Genomic DNA, 22,504 nt, shown 5'->3' with positions numbered 1-22,504 from the left:
TTACTTTGCACATTGTGACTTTTATTTCCTTTTTTCTTTTTTTTGCCTTATTGCAATGGGATTTTTTTTTCCACTTAAGCAATAAAATCAACAGTTTTTTAAAAAGAATATGACTTGGATATCATATGAGTAAATGTGAATCAGTCTCATTCTTTCTAAGGGCTTTGTAGTGTTCAATAGTAAAATTACCTTGTTTTACCAGCATCCTATTGATCGGCCTTTAGTTGATTCTAATCTTTTGCTATGAAGAACGAGGCTTCAGTGAATGTCCTTGTACATGTCTTTTCATACATATGTAGGATATTATAGAAAAAATTCTAGAAATAAAGTTATTACATTAAAAACATGTTCACTTTATATTTTGATAGTAGCTAAATTGCCCTCCAAAGTGGAAGATATTATCTAACACAGTGTCTTCTCAATTTTTAAAAAATCTTTGTCAATTGGATAGGTGAAAAAAAGGATATCTTTTTGTTATAGTTGCTGAATTTTAAGATGAGGAGTTGAAATATTGCTTAAAATAAAATCAAATTTATAAAACTGAAAATGATTCTCTAAAAATTAGAAGAGTATTTTGTTTTCATATATCAGTTAGATAATGTCACTTTTTAAAAAATTCAATCCAGGTCTCCAGGCTGTATTTTAAAATCAATATAGAGGGACTTCCCTGATGGTCAGGTGGTCATGAATTCACCTTGAAATGCAGGGAATGCTGGTTTGATCCCTGGTCAGGGAACTAAGATCCCATCTGCCTTGGAGCAACTAAGATAGCGCACCGCCACGAAAAGATCAGGCATGCCACACCTAAGACCCAAGGCAGCCAAATAAATAAATAGATTTTTTTAAAGCAATGTAGAATTCATGACACATTTCATTCATGTATATTGAGGGAGCTTTAGTTGAGGCACTTTAGCAAACAGTCACCAAATACCAGTTATGTCAATAAATAAAACCTCAGCTTTCAAGGAGTTTGTGGTCTAGCAGATGAGGCCAAAGAATTTCACTGCAATACAAGAAGTATCAGCATAACTGTCTACAATGGATACTACTTTATAGGACAGAGGGGAAAAGGAACTGAGCTGAACCTGGAGGTTAGAGAAGGCTTTGTGCAGGAGAGAAGTTCTGAGCTGAGATGCAAAGGAGGAGTAGAGACTAGCCAGGTGAAGACAGGTAGACTGGCATCTCAGCAGAGGGAACAGCATGGCAAGGACATTGAGGCATGAATGGACTGGAAAAGTGAGGAGAATACCTGAAACCCAGCATTTCTAGAGGGATAGGCCGAGGATACAGAAAACTGCTCAAATTTTACGCACCCTTGTGATCAGCACCCAGATTGAGAAAGAGAACATTACCAACATCCTGGGCCCTTAAGTTCCCTTTCAGTCACTACACCTTCAAAGGTAGCTATCCTGACTTCTATTGCCGTAGACTTGTGTTGTCTTTATTAAAATGTTAGAATACATCTTATTCAAATAGAATCATACAGCATGTACGCTTTGGTTTTATTTATTTCTTCTTTCACTTAGCATGGTTCTGAGATTCATCCACATTGTCCTGTGTGGCTGTGGTTAGTTCTTCTTGTGGGTGTATAGCATCCCATCTTATGTGTATATATTTATCTATTCATTCTCCTGTGGATGTATATTTGGGTAGTTTTCAGTTGGAGACCTCTATCAATAGTGCTTGCATATATCTTTGGATGAACATGAATATGGATTTTTTGGGGGAGAGGCATAATTGAATCATAGGGTAGATATCCGTGGGCTTTAGTAGATACTGCCAAGAGTTTTCCAAAATGGTTGTACCATTTATGCTTCCACCAGTGGTCTATGAAGGAATTCCACTTGCTTCACAGTCTTGCCAACACTTTCTGTCCTTTTCATTTTAGCCATTCTGGTGGGTGGTATTGCATTTTGGGTTTAATTTGCATTTCCTTGATGACTAACGAAGATGGGAACGTTTTCATAATTTCCCTTGATTTTTTTTTCTCAGCTTTTTATTACAAAAATGTTCACATTCAGAAAAGTTAAAAGAATTGTATAACAGACACTTATATATTTAGTACCTAGATTCAAACAATTGTTAACCTTTTGCTATATTTACTTTGTGCGTGCATGTGTGTTTGAGATTGTTTTGCTGATACATTGGAAAGTAAGTTATGATCAAAATGACACTTGATCCATAATTACTTCGGGAAGTATCCCCTAGAAATAAAGACACTTTCCTATATAACCATGATACCTGGATCATATCTAACAAAATTTACAATAATTTCCTAAAAATATTATCTACTTGCCCTCAAAGTCTTTGCCATTGAGTTTTTTGAACCAAGAGCTAATCAAGGCTGACATTGTATTTGGTTGCTGTAACCCACTAAACAGACCCACCGTCTTCTCCTGCACCCATTTCATTGACTTTTTTTTTTTTGACTGTTCTAGGTCTTCGTTGCTGCACCTGGGCTTTCTCTAGTTGCGGAGAGTGGGGCCTCCTCTCTAGTTGTGTTTGGGCTTCTCATTGTGGTGGCTTCTCTTGCAGAGCACAGGCTCTTGGCACATGTGGTTTCAGTGCTGAAACCACAGAGGCTCATTAGTTGTGGCTCGCAGGCCCTAGAGCAGTGCAGGCTTTGGTAGTTGTGGCGGGCAGACTTAGTTGCTCGGTGGCATGTGGAATCTTCCTGGACCAGGAATCAAACTCAGGCCCCCTGTATCGGCAGACGGATGCTTATCTACTGTGCCACCAGGGTAGTCCAATACTGACATTTTGGAGAATGTGATTATGTTCTGGCTGTCTGTATAAAGAAATTTTTAACTTCAGTGGCTTGAAACAGCTATTTTATATCTCACAAATTTAGGCAGGGCTCAGTCAAGTGATTCTTTGTTTTTCATGACATTGACAATAGTCAGTGGTGAAATTCACTTGGCAGATGGACTGGCTGGAGGGTTGAAAGACGGCTTTGCTCTCGTATCTGACGCCTTGGTTGTGATGGTTGGAGTGCTGCCTCCCAGCTAAGAATGCTCACCAGAGCATGTCCATATAGCCTCTCTAACATGGTAGCCTCAGAGTAGTTTTCTTATATAATGGCTCATGACTCTGAGAATGAGTGTTTTGGTGAATAGGACTTTGTTCCTTTTCTGACCTAGCCTCAGAAGTCACATAACATCACTTTTATCAGACCCTGTTGTTTGAAGTAGTCACAAAGCCCACCCAGTTTCAAAGAATTTGAAGCTATGTTTTAAAAACCACCATGGTCTGCCTTCTGGCCACAAATGACAGATCTTCCTCAATTGATGATGACGTGGCATCCTGATAAACCCATTATACAGTGAAAATATTGCAAGTTGAAAATGCATTGAATACACCTAACTTACCCAACATCATAGCTTAGCCTCGCTTGCCTTACAAGTGCTCAGAAAGTGAAAGTTGCTCAGTCGTGTCCGTCTCTTGGCAACCCCATGTTCTATACAGTCCATGGAATTCTCCAGGCCAGACTACTGGAGAGGTTAGTCTTCTTTTTCCAGGGGATCTTCGAAACCCAGGGATCGAACCCAGGTCTCCCACATTGCAGGTGGATTCTTTACCGGCTGAGCCACCAGGGAAGCCCCAAGTGCTCAGAACACTTACATTATTCTATGGTTGGGCAAACTCATCTAACACAAAGACTATTTTATAATAAAGTGTTGAATGTCTCGTGTAATTTATTGAATACTGAAAGTGAAAAACAGAGTGGCTGTCTGAGTACCGACTGTTTGTAAGTGTATTCGTTGTTCCCCACCAATGATCTCCTGGCTGACCGGGAGCTGCGGGCTTGCTGCCATTGCCCAGCATCATACGAAAGGATTGTACCACACACCACCAAGGCCGGGAAGAGATCAAAATTCAAAATTTGAAGAACAGATCCTGCTGAATGCATATTGCACCATTGTAAAAATCAAAAAAATTTAAGTAGAACCATCATAATTTGAAGACCATCTCTATTTGGCTTCCTCTCACATGCAGGATACACACACCCTTTTCCAAGCATTCTCCCAAGTCTCATCCCGTTATGACAACAGGTTCAGGCTCTTCGAGAGATGCCTTTTTAAATGTTATTGTATTTATTTATTTATTTTTGGTTGCACTGGTCTTCATTGCTGGGCATGGACTTTTCTCTAGTTGCGGTGAGCAGGGACTACTCTTTGTTGTGGTGCATGGCTTCTCTTGCTGCAGGACACAGGCTCTAGGCATACAGGCTTAGTAGTTGCAGCTCCAGCGCCCTAGAGCTTGGGCTCAGTTGTTGTGGCACATTGCTTAATTGATACATGGCATGTGGAATCTTCTCTGACCAGGGATCAAACCCACATCCCCTGCATTGGCAGGTGGATTCTTATCTACTGCACTACCAGGGAATACCAAGAGATGCCTCTTTTTTTTCTTGAGTTCCCTGTTGCAGCTGCTATTGGACCATCCTCTTAGAAGTCTTAGAAGCACTACTGACTAGCTGAGAGGAGTGATGAGGCAGGCCCTTAAGATTCCTAGGGAGATTTTTGTATACTTGAAAAGGTTATGAAGCATCATCTTAATTCTTTCTGAGGTTGGAAACTTCTGTCTTACAGTCCATGCACCTGATTCCCTATTTTACTCTTAGGAGGCTCCACGTTCTGATTCTGTCTACTTGTTTCCTCTTAATGTCGTTTTACTTTTTCTCAAACCCACCTCACTCACTTCCATATTTCTTGTAAGGTTGAATCTAGAGGCTTGATTGGATTCAGGTTAACTATTTTGGCAAGAATACTTCATAGGTGATTCTGCATACATTATACTGCACGACATCTATAGACACATACTATCAGGTTATCCCATCAATAGTGTGTTAGGTTTGATCACTTGCATAGGGTGGTGACCACCAGCTCTCTCCTTTGTAAAAATACATTGTCTTCTTTGTGATTAGCCTGTAATCTGTGGGGTGATACTATACAAAAATATGCAATGCATCACAGGTTCACCTTATCCTTGTGCAGGGGCCATGCTAATCTTTCTGACATTCTTCCAGTTTTACTCTCTGCTATGGAAGCAAGTGCTGATTCGAGTTTCATGCATACAGATGTCCCATCCCTTACCCCAGCATCTCCTCCGGCTCCAGGTATCTGTTGACTGAGCTTAGAATATCCCCCAAATGTTCTAGTTTCCTTGGTAGTAGTTTTTTTTTCCTATCCATGTTTAAGCTGTGTTTTTCTTTGCTCCAGTTTTTCTAATAATCTGATCCCATCTGCTTTCTATCTCATAGGAGTTCATGTATAATCTGCTCTTCTGGTGGTACTCTTTATTGCTTTCCTATGTTTTTATGGGTTTCATGTAGAGACAGGAAATACCTACAGCAGGGATCCTTAAGAACATGTGAGGCAGGAAGTAGGAAGGGTGATGTGTATGGTTGTGTTCAATCAGACATCTCCAGCTAATCTTCGCTCTTGGAAACTGTATCACTGGGTAACAATGAGCAATTAGCTGAGGATGGAGATGGAAACCAGCTTATTACTTCCTAGTATTAATCAAATTAGGCTTCCCAGGTGGCTCAGTGGTAAAGAATCTGCCTGCAATGCAGGAGACACAGGAGATGTGGGTTCCATCCCTGGGTTGGGAAGATCCCATGGGAAAGGAAATGGCAACCCACTCCAGTATTCTTGCCTGGAAAACCCTATGGACAGAGGAGCCTGATGGTCTATAGTCCATGGGGTCGAAAAGAGTTGGATATGAGGAACCCGCCAGGCTTCTCTGTCTGTGGGATTTTCCAGGCAAGAATACTGGAGTGGGTTGCCATTTCCTTTCTCAGGGGATCTTCCCAACCCAGGGATCGAACCCACATCTCTTAGCCTCCTGCACTGGCAGGCAGGTTCTTTACCAATGGTGCCATCTGGGGGAAGAGGCCCTAATCCAATATGGCTAGTGTCCTTATAAGAAAGGAACACCAGGGATGTGCCTGCATAGAGGAAAGGCCATATGATGACACCAAGGAGAGAGGCCTCAGGAGAAACCAGCCCTGCTGACACCTGGATCTTGGACTTTCAACCTCCAGTACAGAAAGAAATTTTCTGCTGTTTAAGCCACTCAGCCTGTGGTATTTTGTTGTGGTTGTCTTAGCAAGCTAATACACAGATCATGGAAGCCATGTATGACTTACCAAGGGGTTGAGAATTTATTCTATATCCGAGGGACTTATCTGGTAGTCCAATGGCTAACACTCCTCCATCCCAATGCAGGGAGCCAGGGTCAATCCCTGGTCAGGGAACTAGATTTCACATGCCACAACTAAAGATACTGCATGCTGCAGCTGAAGAAAAGAAAGATCCCATATGCCGCAACTAAGACCTGATGTAGCCAAATAATTTTTTCAAAAAAAGAATTTATTCCGTAACCAATGGGGAGCTGTTTGGTTTATAAGCAGGGGAGTAACAGGATCAGATCTCTGGGGTAGAAAGATCACTGTGACAATAGTGCAAAGGAACTTTGGAAGGAGAGAGAAGAGGCAGAGGAAACCTGGTCAGGAAGCATTTTTTGAGAGTACAGGTGAGAAGTGATGAGGGATTGAATAAAGGAAATTTTATAGACAAAAGAATGAATAAAAGGTAGAATCAGCAGAATCTATTGAAAGGTTGGATATAGAGACGTGAGAGGAGAAGTTATACAAGGTATTCTTCCCAGGGTCCTGAATTGGGCAGTGATTGTGGTGGGTATTTGTTTTACTCCTCAGCTTCCCTGTCCCTAAAAGTGCCTAGATTATCACGCAGAAATTGGCCTTCAGTCTCCCCTGTTGTGCAGCCCGTGTGCTTTAAGGAAACTGACCCCCTCCCAGCTTTAAAAGTGGGCCATGAGCGCCTGCATGAGAGCTGTTATGTCTGACTCTTTGCGACCCCATGGACTGTAGCCTGCCAGGCTCCTCTGTCCATGGGATTACCCAGGCAAGAATACTGGGGTGGGTTGCCATTTCCTTCTCCAGGGCCTTGAGTGACTTACACTAACTAGCTTATTCCATTGTTCTCACAGTAGTTTGGGGTACAGGGATATGTGATCTAAACCTGCCAGTGAGGATGAATGTCAGAATTCTCTATTGAGATCCAATGATCTCCTTGTTTTGGACAAAAATAAAGACCCTGCAGATTTGACTTAATTGGCAAACATTTTGTGACCCCAGGGGAATGATCCATAACTGGATGTGACTATGTACAGAGCAAAGGAATGATTAGATTCCTAGTGACATCCTTGGGCTATTGGACTAATCAACCATGAACTCTTAGACTCCAGTTTTAGAGTCTAGAATCCCTTGTCACTTAAGCCAGTTTGAACTGGATTTTCCTGTTACTTGTCATATGAAGATATAGGTCATCAGGCAGATGGCAGAGTCATTAACCAAGGCAAAAGGAGGGACAAGTTTGGAAGAAGAGAAGCTTGGTCCTGAACTTCCACAGTCCCACATCTTTTTCTTTCTTTTTTTAAAATTGGAGTACAATTGATTTACAGTGTTGTGTTTCTGCTGTATAACAATGTGAATCAGCCATATGTATACATATATCCCCTCCTTCTTGAGCCTTCCCTCTCCTCTATCCCACCCCTTTAGATCATCACAGAGCACTGAGCTGAGCTCCCTGTGTTATACAGCAGCTTTCCACTAGCTATCTATTTTACACAGTGTATATATGTCAATGCTATTCTCTCAACCCGTCCTACCCTCTCCTTTTCCCGCTCCTTCCCACAGGTCCGTTCTCTACATCCGTGTCTCTATTCCTGCCCTCCTAATCCCACATCTTCACTAGAAGTTGATCCTTGGGTCTGGTGTGACCCGCCCCCGCTTGCATTTGTGTGCCTGCTGGAAAAGTCTTACTCACTCTTGAAGGCCCCCTTCTGATACCCCTTCCTCTGTAAAGCCTTTGTAAACCCCTCTTCTGTCCAGGTCAGAATTCCTCCAGTCCTTCTGAACTTCTACATTTTGGACATGGCTCTGTTGGGCTTCCCTGCTAGCTTAGATGGTAAAGAATCTGCCTGCAAGGCAGGAGAGTCGGGTTCGATCCCTGGGTCAGGAAGATCCCCTGGAGATGGCAACCCACTCCAGTATTCCTGCCTGGAGAATCCCATGGACAGAGGAACCCGGTGGGCTACAGTCCATAGGGTCACTAAGAGTTGGACATGACTGGATGAATAACACTTTCACTTTTTCTATCACTTTTATCACCCACATTACTATTTTCTCCACTAGGCACCATCCTCCTTAACAGCCCAGAACATTTCATATCAGTCTATGCAGTCATGTTGGCAGCCCCAGGGCATCTAATAGGCATCTGAACATCTTTTTAAAAAAATATTTATTTATGTAGGGTTGTGTTGAGTCTTTGTTGCTGTGTGGGCTTTCTCTAGTTGTGGTGAGCAGGGCTACTCTCTAGTTGTGGTGCACAGGCTTCTCATTGAGGTGGCTTCTCTTGTTGTGGAAAACGGGCTCTGGGGCATGCCAACTTTAGTAGCTGCAGCACACTGCATTAGTTGCCCAGAGGTACGTGGGATCTCCCCAGACCAGGGACTGAATCCGTGTCCCCTGCTTTGGCAGGTGGACTCTTAACTACTGGACCACCAGGGAAGTCCAACATCTGAACCTCTTAGTGAATAAATGACAGCCGTTCTCCCCCTACATTCCCCTCAAACTAACGGATTTACTTGCTACTCCACTACCTTCGGACTGAGAAAAACTCTGGCTCTCAGATCATGAATTAAATTACATAATAAACTACCAGAAAAACATAAATAGAAAGGAATGGGAGAAAAGGGTATTTTTGTGGAACTGGGAACACAGAAAAAGAAAAGTTGGATTAAATGAGTTACCTCTATTAGAATGATGTGATATCTGCTCCTTTGCCAAGTTAAGAGGGTGACATACAGAGACAAAGTCTCTGAATATATAAGATGGATTTACGATTTCTGCTGAAGATGGTGGGAAGAATCTAAAATTGGAGCTACCCACACATAAGGTCGCATTATGCCCATCAATTTATTTTGATCTCATTGAAGGCGTTTTGAAGCAGTGCTCAAGAAATAGCTCAACCAACAGAACATTTAAATTATGTAAAAATGAACTCCAGTGATTTAAATCCATTAACCTTATATAATAAGGTTTCAAACATAGTACTGTAATTTAGAAATTAAAAAAGTTTAAGAATTTGAACTCACAAGAGCTAAATTCTAGCAATGTTTGCAGGGGAAATTTGAAGAATAATCATTTATCATTTTCAAGTAGTTTTAGAAACTTGAATTGGGGGGGCAGGGAGCAAGTGTAGTCAAGTCTTGATCAATGATGACAATAATGAATGATGATAGTTACTTAACAAATTTTATTGAGTGCTTGCTATGTGCCAAGTATTGTTTGGGATGCTGAGGTTACAGCAATGAACAAATGTGTATGAATAATGATGATAAGGAGTATGGTTATTGAACCCTTACTATAGTCCAGGCCCTGAACTAAGTGCTCTTTGAAGACTGGCTCATTCATTCCAGCTACTATCATATATATCATCCCCATTCTACAGATGCAGAAGCTAAGCTTCTTGTAAACAACTCACCCAAGGTCACAGAGCCAGTTAAATTGTTGGAAGTTAGACTCTACCCAGGCCTGTTGGATCCCAGAGTAACACACCACCTGAGCATAAATGGCTGCTAGGCATGTCTCATAGGTAGGAAACTATGCTAAGCCATTTTAAATCCTCTCTGCGTTTTAAAAGATAGTATTTATTTAATTTATTTGGCTGCTCCAGGTCTTAGTTTTGACAGGTGAGATCTAGGTCCCTGACCAGGGATCCAACCCACACCCCCCGCAACGGGAGCTCTGAATCTTAGCCACTGGACCACCAGGGAAGTCCCTAAATCTTATCTACTCTCTACTTAAGCATTCACCAAACTTTAACAACTGTATTAATAAGTGAGCAAAACCTGGTCAATGAGCTTCCATTGTGGCCCTGGAATGACTGGAGCTCATGGATATAGAAAGTTAGATGTGGCTGAACCTGTACCTCTGCAAAGTATATTTAACCACTTAAATCCAGTGTTTTCAGTGTTTCACAGCTACCCTCTATGACTGTTGTGATATCTGCACTTATACTACTTTTTATTTAAAACTGATTCATTATTTTCATCTCATGTTTTAAAGCAGCGGTCTCCAATCTTTCTGGCACCAGGGACCAGTTTTGTGGAAGACAACTTTTCCATGGACTGGGGGGAGGGGGGTCAGGGAGATGGGAAGTGAGGATGGTTTCGGGATGATTCAAGCACATTACATTTATTGGGCACTTTATTTCTATTATTATTACACCAGCTCTGCCTCAGGTCATCAGACATTAAATCCCAGAGGTTGGGGCCCCTTGTTTTAAAGGAAAATAATATCACTATAAATCAAGTTTATTTATATATAGATAATGTATATTGCTATATATACATTTATATATATAGCAATAAATATTTAGGAAGTGCCTACCCTGGTGGCTCAGATGGTAAAAAATCTGCCTGCAGTGCGGGAGACCTGGGTTCGATCCCTGGGTTGGGAAGATCCCCTGGAGGAGGGCATGGCATCTTGCCTGGAGAATCCCCATGGACAAAGGAGCCTGGTGGGCTACAGTCCATGGGGTTGGAAAGAGTCAGACACGACTGAGCGACTCAGCACAGCACACAGCACACGGTGCACTGAGCAGCAGGGATACACCAGTGAAAGACACACCAGAAAGAACCCCTGCCCTCAGCGATCTAAGGTTCTAGTAGGGGTGACAGTGAGCAAGGTAAGTAAGTAAAATATGCAGGATGTTATTGAGTGTCAGTGCTGGGGGCGGGTAAAGGGAGGGGATACTGGGTGTCCGTGGAGGAGGTTTAAAATTGTAGGTAGGATGGCTAGGGAAGGCCTCAGTTACTCAGCTAGAGCTGCATTTATTCAAGGTGACTTTGGAAGAAACTGAACAGGACAGGCACGTGGAAATATGAGAGAAACGCGGTCTAGGGAAGAGGAACAGACAAGGCAAAGCCCTGAGGAATGAATGAGTGTGCCTGGGGTCTCAAGGAACAGTAAGGAAGCCACTGGCAGAAGCAAGACTAGATAGGAAGCTATGGAACAGTCTAGGCAAGAGATGATGATGGCCTGGACCAGAGTGATAAGCAATGGTCAGATTCTAGAAATATTATGAAGGCAGAGGCAGCATTCACTGATGGACCAGTTACAGGGTGTAAGTTCTGGCTAAGCAAGCACCTGGAAGGATGGTTTCCTTAACCCACCCCCGTAGGTCTTCCCCAATCCACTACCCCCTGGATTTGGATTTCTATTACTTGCACCACAGCTTCCCCAACTCAAAGGAAGAAATTTAGAAAGCACTGGTATTCAGAAAAAACAAAACAAAACAAAAAAGTCCAAAAAGAAATAAAAAAGAGAAAGTACTGGTATTTAAAAAAAAAATTAAAGCTGCACGTTGTTTTGCTTTATCTACAATCTGTGTAGGATTTCCCTGGTAGCCCAGTGGTTAGGACTTCACTTCCAAAGCAGAGCATGCAGGTTCAATCCCTGTTTAGGGAGCTAAGATCCCACACAACTCTCAGCCAAAAAAAAAAAAAAATCGTAAAAAAATCCCAAACCGGAAGCAATATTGTAACAAATTCAATAAAGACTTTAAAAATGGTCCATATCAAAACTAAAAATATTTTTTAAAGTCTGTGTATGTCACACAGTTCTACAATTCTCCAATCTTGAAATGATTACAGTAGAAAAATTACTCTGTTTTTCAGGGATTCAGCAGATACTTTTCAGAAGACTGAAATTCCATATATTGTAAATATACTGATTATACTCTGAATATTATAGGTATACTGAAATTCTGTTCGATGTAATTCTGGTACATAGACTGGCACTAAGAAACAGAAGCTTTCTTAGAGAAGAGAAGCATTGCTGGCTCTTAAAAGTGAAAGTGAAAGTCACTCAGTCGTGTCCAGCTCTTCGAGACCCCATGGACTATAGTCCATGGAATTCTCCAGGCCAGAATACTGGAGTGGGTAGCCTTTCCCTTCTCCAGGGGATCTTTCCAACCCAGGGATCAAACCCAGGTCTTTCGCATTGCAGGCGGATTCTTTACCAGCTGAGCCACAAGGGAAGCCCGGCTCTTAAAATTTAGGCTACAAACAGATCTCTACTTGATAAAACTTGGTGCCATTTTTGTCAAAGAATTAATGCAATTGTTCAGCATCATAAGCTCAAACTTGCACTCATTTCACTTTTTGTGACTTATTCACTTATTAGTTCAAGGAGAAAACAGACTAAATAGAGAAAAAACATACAAAGAATAACAGTTTCACGATGAGTCATGACACTAAATAAGAAAAACAAGATATTCTGATTTTATCTTAAACACTGGCCTATTACCTTAGGATCAAAATACTGTGGTATTTGAGGTTAGAGCCAATATTCTGGTCTCTGCACAAAAGTAATGCCTTTCTTTGGCACTGATAGATCATTAAGAATCCATCTCAACTGTTTCAATGTAAAAAATAGCTTACTATCTTTGTCAGCAAATAACCTGCCATGCCTTCAATTAGACAAATTAACTTATATTTCTACCCCAAACTATATCCAGTGCACTACATCCATTTCACCAGAGAAATCAGAAGTTTTGGCTAGTAACTCTGTTTATTTTTGTATTGGATAGTGTAGCAAACTGAACATTTAAAACATGATTTTTCAAAAAAGACTCTCACGTAACTACCACAAAATAATAACCCTGGTGGTCCAGTGGTTTGGGCTCTGTGCTTCCACTGCCAAGGGCATGGGTTCAATCCCTGGTAGGAGAACTAAGATCCCTCAAGCTATGTGGTGCGGACAAAAAAAAAAGTAAAGAAAAAGGCTCTTAGGTAACTATCACAAAATACTGAACAGATAACTAAAAGTTCAAGGCTGGTTTTTCCACTGGGCTGTAGACCTGCCTGTTCAGCAGCTTCTGGACTCCACAAGTGCAAACTCGAACTCATATTTTGCCTCAAACTGCCTGTGCTCTGTACAGCTATCAGTGTCACCTCCATCCACCTAGCTGACCAAGTTAGAAACCTGGATTATCTCTGACCATCTCTGTCCTTTCATTCCTGTATCCAACTACTTGCCAGGTACTGCCCACTGTGTGTGCATGCTCAGTGGAGTCTGACTCTTAGCAGCCCCATGGACTGTAGCCTGCCCTGGGACAGAACCCACGTCTCCTGCGTTGGCAGGCGGATTCTTTACCACTGTGACACCCAACACAGCTTCCCTGCATCTGAACTCTCCCTTCTTCACTGCCAGGATATGCTTTTTAAAATCCAAATATATGTCCTTACTTGCTCAAAAGCCTTACTTTTTCTCCTGTTTCCTATGGAATAGCCTAAATCTCTTGGAATGGCACCCAAGGCTTTCCATTATTCAGTCCACTCTCCCACTGCCTCTTGTTTGGATGATGCCCAGGGTTTAACTTCCATTGGTCACTGAATGATTGCACAGAGTGGTCAACGCCACTGAAAGAAGTTTTATTACTCACAGTTCCCAAGAGAAAGGGGCACACAGCAAGCCATGCAGGGCCACATGGGGAAGCACTGGGTTCAGTCAGGAGGCTGAAGGAGGGAGGGGAGAAGATCGTCCAGAGTTTAGGGTGGTTTCTGTGGGAAGAAATAGGTGAGGTAGAGTAAATAAGTTTGAGCAAACTTAGGATTGGATAGTTGGAATCAGGTTGGTCTCTAATTGTCCAGTACTTGGCCCTGGGGTGATTTAGGGAAGGGGAAATATTGGCTTGGTATATGGGAGTTAGATAAAGAAAGTGGTTGGGATATGGGCTTTGGATCAGTTGCTTTGTCCATGGAAGGCAAGTTGTTTGTTACTCCTGGAATTAGCTCATCCTCAGACGAACAGTTCCTCCCAGAGCTGTAAGGCCCTAAAATGTCAAAGCATCGTAAAATGTAAAATAAAAAACACGATTAATACACATTCCTTTCCCATGAACCCTCTGTTCACAGCTCTAGTCGCCCCAGAAAATGTCCTTTATGAATAAGTTCTGTAGTGCCTCTCTCAACACTGCCACCACCCAGAGCCCTGACTGAGTAACGCCCCCAAGTCTGGTACCATGTAACATTACCCCTCCCTGTCCCTCTCCCCCTGGATCAGTAATAGCCCTGGACACAGGCAACCACTCCATAGAGAGGCTGGTCACCTGTGACCAGTGTGACCTGCCTGAAAGAGATGAATTGGGCCGATCAGATTTTCTCTTTTAAGGATTTAAAATGAGAGCCATAAAAAGAGATGGCAAATTGATGTTAAGATGAACTGGGAGGTTCTGAAGTAGCCTAAGGACCTTTGCAAACCATGTGTGCCCTGTGTGTAAACCTTTCTTCCCACTGTAATCTATACCCACTCCAAAATACTACAAATAGTCCATAATAATTATCTGGGGCTAGTGCTAGAGTTTTGCTCTGTTTTGAATGTTTCTTTCAAGTACCAGCATTAACAGAGATTCACAGAGACTGACAGAATGTAAACTCAGACTGGATCAGGTCAGAAAGGGAGGGTGCAATGAAGCCCCCAAATGTGTTGCAAAGTGTTTTAAATTTAGTATAAACATTTAAAGGACCACGATCTAGTGCAAATGCATTTTGCAGCTTCAAAGCAATCTCCAGTTCTCACACCGAACTACACTGCTGAAAAAAATACTTTGGGCGGAGCCAAGTACTGCTCCGCCTCCTCTGGGCAGCGCAGAACCAAATCCGCAGACTTTGTCGATTGCTTCTGTCTGGGCAGACCAGCCTGGATCGACTTCTCCCGTCTGGCCCGTCCGCGGGCGCGGGAAAAGAGTTTGAATCCAGCCTGACTGCGGCAGCGACCTCGTCAACCTTCACAACCCTGACCAGCCTCAGCCGCCTCCTCTTTTTACATCCCTGACTCCCGGAGGTCTCCCGAATCACGAGAGTGGAAACGAAGACGCTCAAGCCGCCGCCATGTCCGAGGCTTATTTCCGGGTGGAGTCGGCTGCGCTGGGTCCTGAGGAGAATTTTCTTTCCTTGGACGACATTCTGATGTCCCACGAGAAGCTCCCGGTGCGCACGGAGATCCCCATGCCGCGCCTTGGCGCTTTCTTCCTAGACCGGAGCGGAGGGGCCGAGACCGACAACGCGATCCCTGAGGTAAGCGATCCTGTCTGGAAAGACTACAACTCCAGGTAGGACTTGCGGGCTTTGGGGCGCCGAGTCGCCGGGCGCGATGCCCTCTGGGATTTGTAGTTTTATAGGGAGGCCGAGCTGAGCGCTGAGTTCTGTTTGCTGCGTGCCCCACTCCCACCCCCCAGCCTTTGCGACCCCTACGGAAACTAAATGTATACTGGGTCATCAGGCTCCCTCCAACATGGATTTCGTTCTTTTAACTATCCAAATTCAGCAGTGTGTTTTCACCCGGTGTGTGTTGATGCTTAAGGATTGGCGCCTACGGACTACTTGACCAGGGTTCTGATCACTTTTTGCCTTAAAGCAAAACAACAGTTTTGGTTTCTGTAGGAACAAATGATGTCTGGGAGCTGCAAATTGCTATATTCGCTCATTAAATGATGATGGCGCATCAGCAACCATTTCCTGAGAGCTTTTAATGCGGGGATCTATTACCCCTTTAGTCCTTTAGCAACCCAATAGTCAGATGTTGTTACACATAAAGAAATTGAAGCCCAGATATGTTGGGTAATTTGGCCAGGGTGCCAGGGTCTCATTGTAAGTGGTGAGCTGGGATTCGTACTTAGAACTGCATGACTTCAGATTCGAGTTTGTCCCAGGAACATGGCTTGTAATGGTTCTTATTTTTAAATACTTATTTATTTATTTGGCTGCGTGGGGGTCTTAGTTGCCACATGAGAACCCTTAGTTTTGGCATGTGGGATCTGGTTCCCTGACCAGGGCTGGAACCCACCCCCCGCCCCCGCATTGGGAGCTTGGAGTCTTAGCCACTAGACCGCCAGGGTAGTCCCATAATGGTTATTTTTTATTTCCTATTTAACCTAAGTTTTGTTTAGAAGGGCGTTTTTGTTTGGTCTGTTTTGAGTTATTTTTATCGAAGTGAGACATATGCAAAGTTTAAAAAGCCAAATAATACCCAAAGATTTATAGAAAAAAATAAGAGGTCCTACCTTGCTCTCCCTCCTGTCCTTTCCATTTCCACAGGATCTGTCTCCTTTTTTCATAGTCTCTTCAAAATTCACCTCCATATTTCTAATTAATATTCTTAAACTTATCTTGCGTTTTTAAACATTTAGACATTATTTTTTGACTTTCCTTTAGAGTAATTAGTTGGTTCTCTTACACACTGATAAACAGAGGTGTACCATCCATATTTTATTCATATTTCCTTCGTTTTTACTTAATGTCCTTTTTCTGTTCCAGGTTCCCATCCAGGATACCAAATTGCATTTAGTAATTTTGTGTCCTTGGGCTCCTCTTGGCTTTGACAGTTTATCAGACTTTCCTTGTTTTTAATGACCATGAATTTTGTGGAGTGCTGGCCAGGTATTTTGTTGAGAATATTCGTCATTTGGGATCTCTCTGTTGGTTTTCTCATGATTAGACTGTGTTTTGAGGAGGAAGACCATAGAGGTAAAGTGCCATTTTTACCACATCTGAACAAGGGTACATGACATCAGCATGACTTGTGTTGATAGGAACCTTGATCACTTGAGCTATGTGGGATTTGTCAGGATTCTTCATTGTCAAGTTACTCTGTTTTTCCACCTTTCCAGACTGTTCTCTCTGGAAGGAAGTCATTATGTACAGCTATACTTAAGGAGAGGGGAGTTAGGGCCCCTTCTTCGAGGGCACAATATCTACATATACTATTTAGGATTCTCCTGCATGGGAGATTTGTGTAGAAAGTTTTTACTGACCTATTTCATTTCATTCATAGATCAGATTTTCTATTCTAGTTTTACTCTTGGTACATGGTTTTTTCGCCCTAGGAATTTGACTGTTTCACCTAAATTTTCAAATATAGTGGTATAGTGTTGTTCAAAATATCCTTTTACTATCTTTTAAACATCTGTACAATTATAGCTGTATCCTGCTTTTTATTCTTGATATTGAGAAATTATAATCTCTTTCTTAAGTGGTCTTACTAGGAGTTTATCACTTGTAGCAGTCTTTTAAAAGAACTAAATAATGGTTCTGTCAGCTTTCTCATTTGTACCTTCATTTTTAGGTCATTTAGTTCTTATCTGAATTAGTTCTTTCCTTCTACTTTCTTTGGGCTTAATTTTCTTTGTTCTCTTGCATCCATTCACATTTTGAGATGGGTACTTAGGTCATTGATTTTTCAGCTTTCTTTTTCACATTTTTAGCTGTGCTTTTCCTGTAGCTTTAACTACATTTCACAAGTTTTAATTTGATTTTCTAATTTTCACTGTGAATTCTTCTTTGACTCATGAATTATTGAGAAGACTGGTGTTTAGGTCCAAACATCTGGGGACTTTGCTACGTACAGTTTGAATTTTGATTTCTGGCTTAGTTCCACAGTGGCCAAACAACATGAAATCTGAATGACTTCAGTTTTTTGAAATTTAGCATTTGCTTTAAACCGCAGCATAAGATAACCATTAGGTTTGTGCTTGAAAGGGCTTCCCTGTGGCTCAGTGGTAAAAAATCCATGTGCCATGGCAGGAGACTCAGGTTCGATTCCTGGGCCAGGAAGATCCCCAGGAGAAGGAAATGGCAACCCACTCCAGTATTCTTGCCTGGGAAATCCCATGGACAGAGGAGCCTGGCAGGCTACAGTCCACAGGGTCACAAAAGAGTTGAACATGACCTAGCAACTAAATAACAGTGATGTGCTTGAAAAGTTCGATATTGTGAAGTCATGGTCTGCAATACATAATCTATATGTAACTTAGGTGAAGTTTTTATTTGTTTTGTTGAGATTGTCTGTATTGTTATTGATTTTTTTGTTTGCTACTTCTCATTTATCGAAAAGAGATATGTTAAAGTCTCCCATGATGATTATAGATTTGTCATTTTTCCTTTTACTTCTGTTAATTTAGATAGATACTTCTATTTTTCTAATAGATTTAATGACCATTTTATTATCAAAGGTCCCTCTTTATCTTCTTTCTTTTGGTTACTGTTTGCATAACATTTTTTCCATCCTTCTATTTTCTGTTATCTGCAATTGGATAGTTTTTATTTACGTTAGTTAGGAAAACTTTCCCTTTGTGTCACATTTTTATTCTTCACTCTGTTTTTGGTATATAAATCCTTTTTCTCTCTCCATTCCATCATCACATAAAACTTCAGCCCACACAGTTCATTTCTTAAGTCACAACTACATCTTCTGTGTTTGGCAGTCATTCCCCTAGAGAGAACAGGCAGTACTGATAGTCATTCATTTCCTCAGGTCACATGCATAGTAACACATTTACTATGTTACTTGTCTTTAAAACCTACAATCCTGTGTGATACAGGGCACAAAGCTTGAACTCCCTTTGTGGCTGGCAAAGGGACTTTTTGACAACAAGCGGCGGATCCTTTCAGTGGAACTTCCCAAGATCTACCAGGAGGGTTGGAGGACTGTGTTCAGTGCAGACGCCAATGTGGTGGACCTCCACAAAATGGGACCACATTTCTATGGGTTCGGCTCCCAGCTCCTGCATTTTGACAGTCCAGAGAATGCCGACATCTCCCATTCTCTCCTGCAGGCAAGTAATTGACATGAAAACCTATGGCATTGCACATGACTCAGGAGATAGCCGTGCTGGCCACCAGCTGTTACTCTTAGCCAGGGGAGTGTATGATTTATGTGATCAGGATATTGTTATTCTAGGTCAGCCTGCAGTTAGGCTGTGTTTGCCAATTATATATACATGTAACTATGACTTGTGTGCTGCTCTTCATATTTGCTTGCTTAGAGTTGGAACCAACAGGAAATCCTGGAAATAAGAAAGGGGTAATGGTTGATCACAGGTGATAGGCAGAGGAGGCTCAGACCTTCTTCTGACTGAGTCCCAAACCAGATTCTTGCCTTTAAGTGTTCAGGAATTTAAAAAAATGTATCTGATTTCTCTCTGGCACTTCTTCTTCAGACGTTTGTTGGACGTTTCCGCCGCATCATGGATTCCTCCCAGAATGCTTACAACGAAGACACGTCGGCACTTGTGGCCCGGCTAGATGAGATGGAGAGAGGCTTGTTTCAAACAGGGCAGAAAGGACTGAATGACTTTCAGTGTTGGGAGAAGGGGCAGGCGTCTCAGATCACAGCTTCCAACCTGGTTCAGAACTACGCAAAGAGAAAATTCACTGACATGGAAGACTGAAGGCCAGAAGAACACAGAATTTCTCCCTGTAGACTTATCCCTCTGTGCGTCCTTGATAGGAACCAAGTTGACCTTGTAAAGGGGCAGAATCATGTCCCATCTTGTGGCTTATTCCCTGTAGCAGTGTCAGGAGTGGTATGATCTGGTGGGGGAACGACACGCTGGGGCTTGTCCCTGGCCCTCTGAGTCTTCCAGGACTGTCCTACCTACTGACCCATAGCCTAGGCCTCCTTAGCCCAGGAACCCACAGCCAAGGTCCTTCATAAAAGAAGGATCATTAACACACACATCGCAATAGTTAGAACCGGGATTCCTTGTGCCTGGGAGTTTGGACAGCCTTTGATGTCCAGTTTCACCAGCTCCAAAGGATGGGTACAAATGGACCTTCCCAGCCTGTTCATAAGACGTCCTCTTGAGCTGAACTGCCTCATCTTCCTTGTGGTTGTACAAAGGACAGTACCCCCGGAGATGCTGGCCCTCCTTGTAAGTATCTCCTGCCACCTGCCTATGGGGAATTACCCAGTTTCCAAAAACAGTTGCCAAGAATAAGGAAGGAAAAGGGGAAAGGCCGATGAGTGGCCTGGCTTTTACTAAGGAGAAGACGTTGCTTTCCTTTTCTGTGATGAGGGCTTCATACACGGACTTCACAGAACTCTACAGTCAGCCTAGATGGGAAATGGTTAAACTGAACTTGCCTCTGAGATCCTCAGTTACTCCATGCCCTCCCTAGGAAAGCTGTCAGAGAGTCGTTTGGAATTGCAAAGTAGTTATTAAAGGGTGTTAACCAGCTCTTCTTACATTGAGATCAGGACTTCAGTGTTGCTGATTAAGAGCTCTGTTTGAGGAGCTTAGCATGGCAGACATGAGTGGGCAAGAGACCTCAGTCATGGTTTTTACCTCTTCAAGAAATTTTGTAATATGATTATATAGTGGATTCCTGACCAGTTACCAACAGTCTCTGTAAGCAACCACAAAACTCTTTCCCTGGAGATCAAGGAGGAAACCTCAGCAGAGTAGGAAACAGCATCCCTGGGACCCACTGGACCTTTTGAAGGACAGTTATCTCCATGCCATGGCTCCCCTCCCAGCTTCCCACAGCTGGCGAAAATCGCCTTTGTCAGTGGAAATCACAGTGGAATTTGGGTCTCCAGATTGTGCAGATGTCTTGATGCAAACTTAGAATGTCAGAAATGTTTTTTAAATGCCTGTTTTAAGATGGAACTGATGTTTTTAAAGTTTGATTTTGGTGCTAAATAAACGATCCACTTTGCACATGAATACGTTCTGTACAAGTGCTATATCTGGAACTCGAGCACTACAGATGATCAGACAAAACTCTCAGAGAATTTTATTTTTGATCATACTTGACAGTAACGCCCAAATAAATCCATGTTTTAGCAACTGCTCTTTTGTTTACACAATACTCATAAATATGGGAGACATTCCCTATAGGGATGGGCTGTGTCCTAGAGAAGAGGGACTTCATTGATGTCACAGCATTCACATGTAGCCCGGGCCCCCAGAGATAATTCAGAGTCAGTGAGAAAAGCATATTGTTTAATTTTTGAATTCACAGACAGCTTTGTTTGTAAAGTCAATCCTAAGGCTGCTACCATTTTTTTTTTTTTGCCACACCACTCTGCATGTGGGATCGAACCCACGACCCCTGGAGTGGAAGCTCAGAGTCTTTGACTACTGGACCACCAGGGAAGTCCCTGGTACTATTTTTTATTTTATTAGAAACAATTTTTTGCGCAGAGGCCACATGTCAACAATATGTGAGTACGCACATGCTAAATATATTTCATTTTAAATTTTGAACAAATTATATTGCAAGGAGCTTCTGAAGCCCCATCTCCAAATTACAAATTTGCCTTCCAGGCTGTCAATTCCAAACCCTCTTCCCCACAACCATCCCCCAAATCAGTCTCTTGGTGCCTTCAAAGAGGTGAATTTTTTAAGTCAACAAATTGGCTCACATACCAAATAACTCTTAACAACTTATTGACCAGAGATATATTAATGTGTCTTTTGTTACCCAAACGTTATTGACTGGAGTGTTTCAATATTCACTTACAAAACAAATCGCTGACCACAGGTGTTAGTGTCTGCAAAAATCCCCCAGTCAAAAAATCAAGGGGGGATGTACACTCTTTCCTCTTAAAAGCTCTTTCCCCAGGTAATTCTGGCCTTAATTATATACAAAAGACCTCGCCATCTTCAGACTTTTCCTTGAGGTACAAGTTGGGCTGCTAAGAGGAGCAGAGGCTTGGTCTCCTAGGTCAGTTCCTTGCACTCGCCTGATCTCTGTTTTGGACGGCTCCAGCCTCAGTCCTTGGAACTCCCCTAACCATTCTGACTCCCTCCAGTGTCATTTGTCAAGTTTTAAATACCATCTCCTATATGCTGATGACCCCCACATTCCATCTCCAGCCAGACCTCCTTTAAACTCCAAACTTGCAGCCAACCACCTTGACATTCCCCTTCAACATCTGATCCCACATGGCTAGAACTGAAGCCCTAATCTTACTCTCAGTCTCTTCCCGTCTTCTCTATCATCTCTGTTTCTGACCACTCCATCTTTCCCTACTGCTTATGACAAGAATGTAGGAATCCTCCTTGGCCATCTTTCTCTTACTCTATCCTTTGGGTCAACTTTCAAATCATTGGCAGAACCTGCCCACATCTTCCCCACCTCCACTCCTGTCTGGAATGGCTGTGGTCACCTCCCACCTGCCTCCCTGCATTCATTCATCACCCCCACCCCTAGCCTTCAGATTCTTCTTACCAAAGCAGCCAGAGTGGTCTTGTTCAAAAATAAATCAGGGACTACCCTGGTGGTCCAGTAGTTGAGACTCCTCACTCCCAATGAGGGAAGAAGACCTGGGTTCGATCCCTGGGTTGGGAAGATACCCTGGAGGAGGGCATGGCAATCCACTCCAGTATTCTTGCCTGGAAAATCCCATGGACAGAGGAGCCTTGCAGGCTACAGTCTATGGGGTTGCAAAAGAGTCGGACAAGACTGAGTGGCTAAACAGCTGCAGCCAGGGAACTAACATCCCTGCATGCCAGGGAGTATGGCAGAAAAAAAAAACACAACCAATCAGATCTTATTACTTCTCTACTCAAAACCCTCCCTTGTCAGAAAAAGGCCACTCTTGTCATCAGTTCAGTTCAGT

General features: G+C 42.6%; 1 protein-coding gene and 1 pseudogene across 3 annotated transcripts; one reads left to right on the top strand and one right to left on the bottom strand.

Moving 5' to 3' along the window:
• Positions 1-4,954: 4,954 nt before the first annotated feature.
• Positions 4,955-5,053, bottom strand: LOC145515947 (U6 spliceosomal RNA; annotated as a pseudogene).
• A 9,770-nt stretch (positions 5,054-14,823) lies between these two features.
• Positions 14,824-20,603, top strand: GINS3 (GINS complex subunit 3). 3 transcript variants are annotated; one of them, XM_081511699.1, is made up of 3 exons: positions 14,824-15,174; positions 18,477-18,699; positions 19,084-20,603. In XM_081511699.1, exons 1-3 carry the CDS (start codon positions 14,989-14,991, stop codon positions 19,323-19,325), a joined length of 651 nt encoding a protein of 216 aa, XP_081367825.1. In that variant the 5' UTR covers positions 14,824-14,988; the 3' UTR covers positions 19,326-20,603. The 3 variants fall into 3 exon arrangements, with proteins under 3 accessions (XP_081367825.1, XP_081367824.1, XP_081367826.1); XM_081511698.1 differs by having other exon boundaries at positions 18,477-18,710; positions 19,095-20,603; XM_081511700.1 differs by lacking the exon at positions 18,477-18,699 and having other exon boundaries at positions 19,095-20,603.
• Positions 20,604-22,504: the final 1,901 nt, after the last annotated feature.

Source organism: Giraffa tippelskirchi, chromosome 7 (assembly GCF_054371585.1).
Source record: "Giraffa tippelskirchi isolate mGirTip1 chromosome 7, T2T-mGirTip1v1.2.pri, whole genome shotgun sequence".
Lineage (NCBI taxonomy): Eukaryota > Metazoa > Chordata > Mammalia > Artiodactyla > Giraffidae > Giraffa > Giraffa tippelskirchi.
This window is presented reverse-complemented; position numbering and strand designations above follow the sequence as displayed.

Bases quoted from the DNA above. Each gene is read 5' to 3' on its own strand.
- GINS3 (XM_081511699.1), top strand. From the start codon at position 14,989: ATGTCCGAGGCTTATTTCCGGGTGGAGTCGGCTGCGCTGGGTCCTGAG. The intron at 15,175-18,476 runs GTAAGCGATCCT...TGTGTGATACAG, and splicing joins CCGACAACGCGATCCCTGAG to GGCACAAAGCTTGAACTCCC. The intron at 18,700-19,083 runs CTCTCCTGCAGG...TCTCTCTGGCAC, and splicing joins GAATGCCGACATCTCCCATT to TTCTTCTTCAGACGTTTGTT.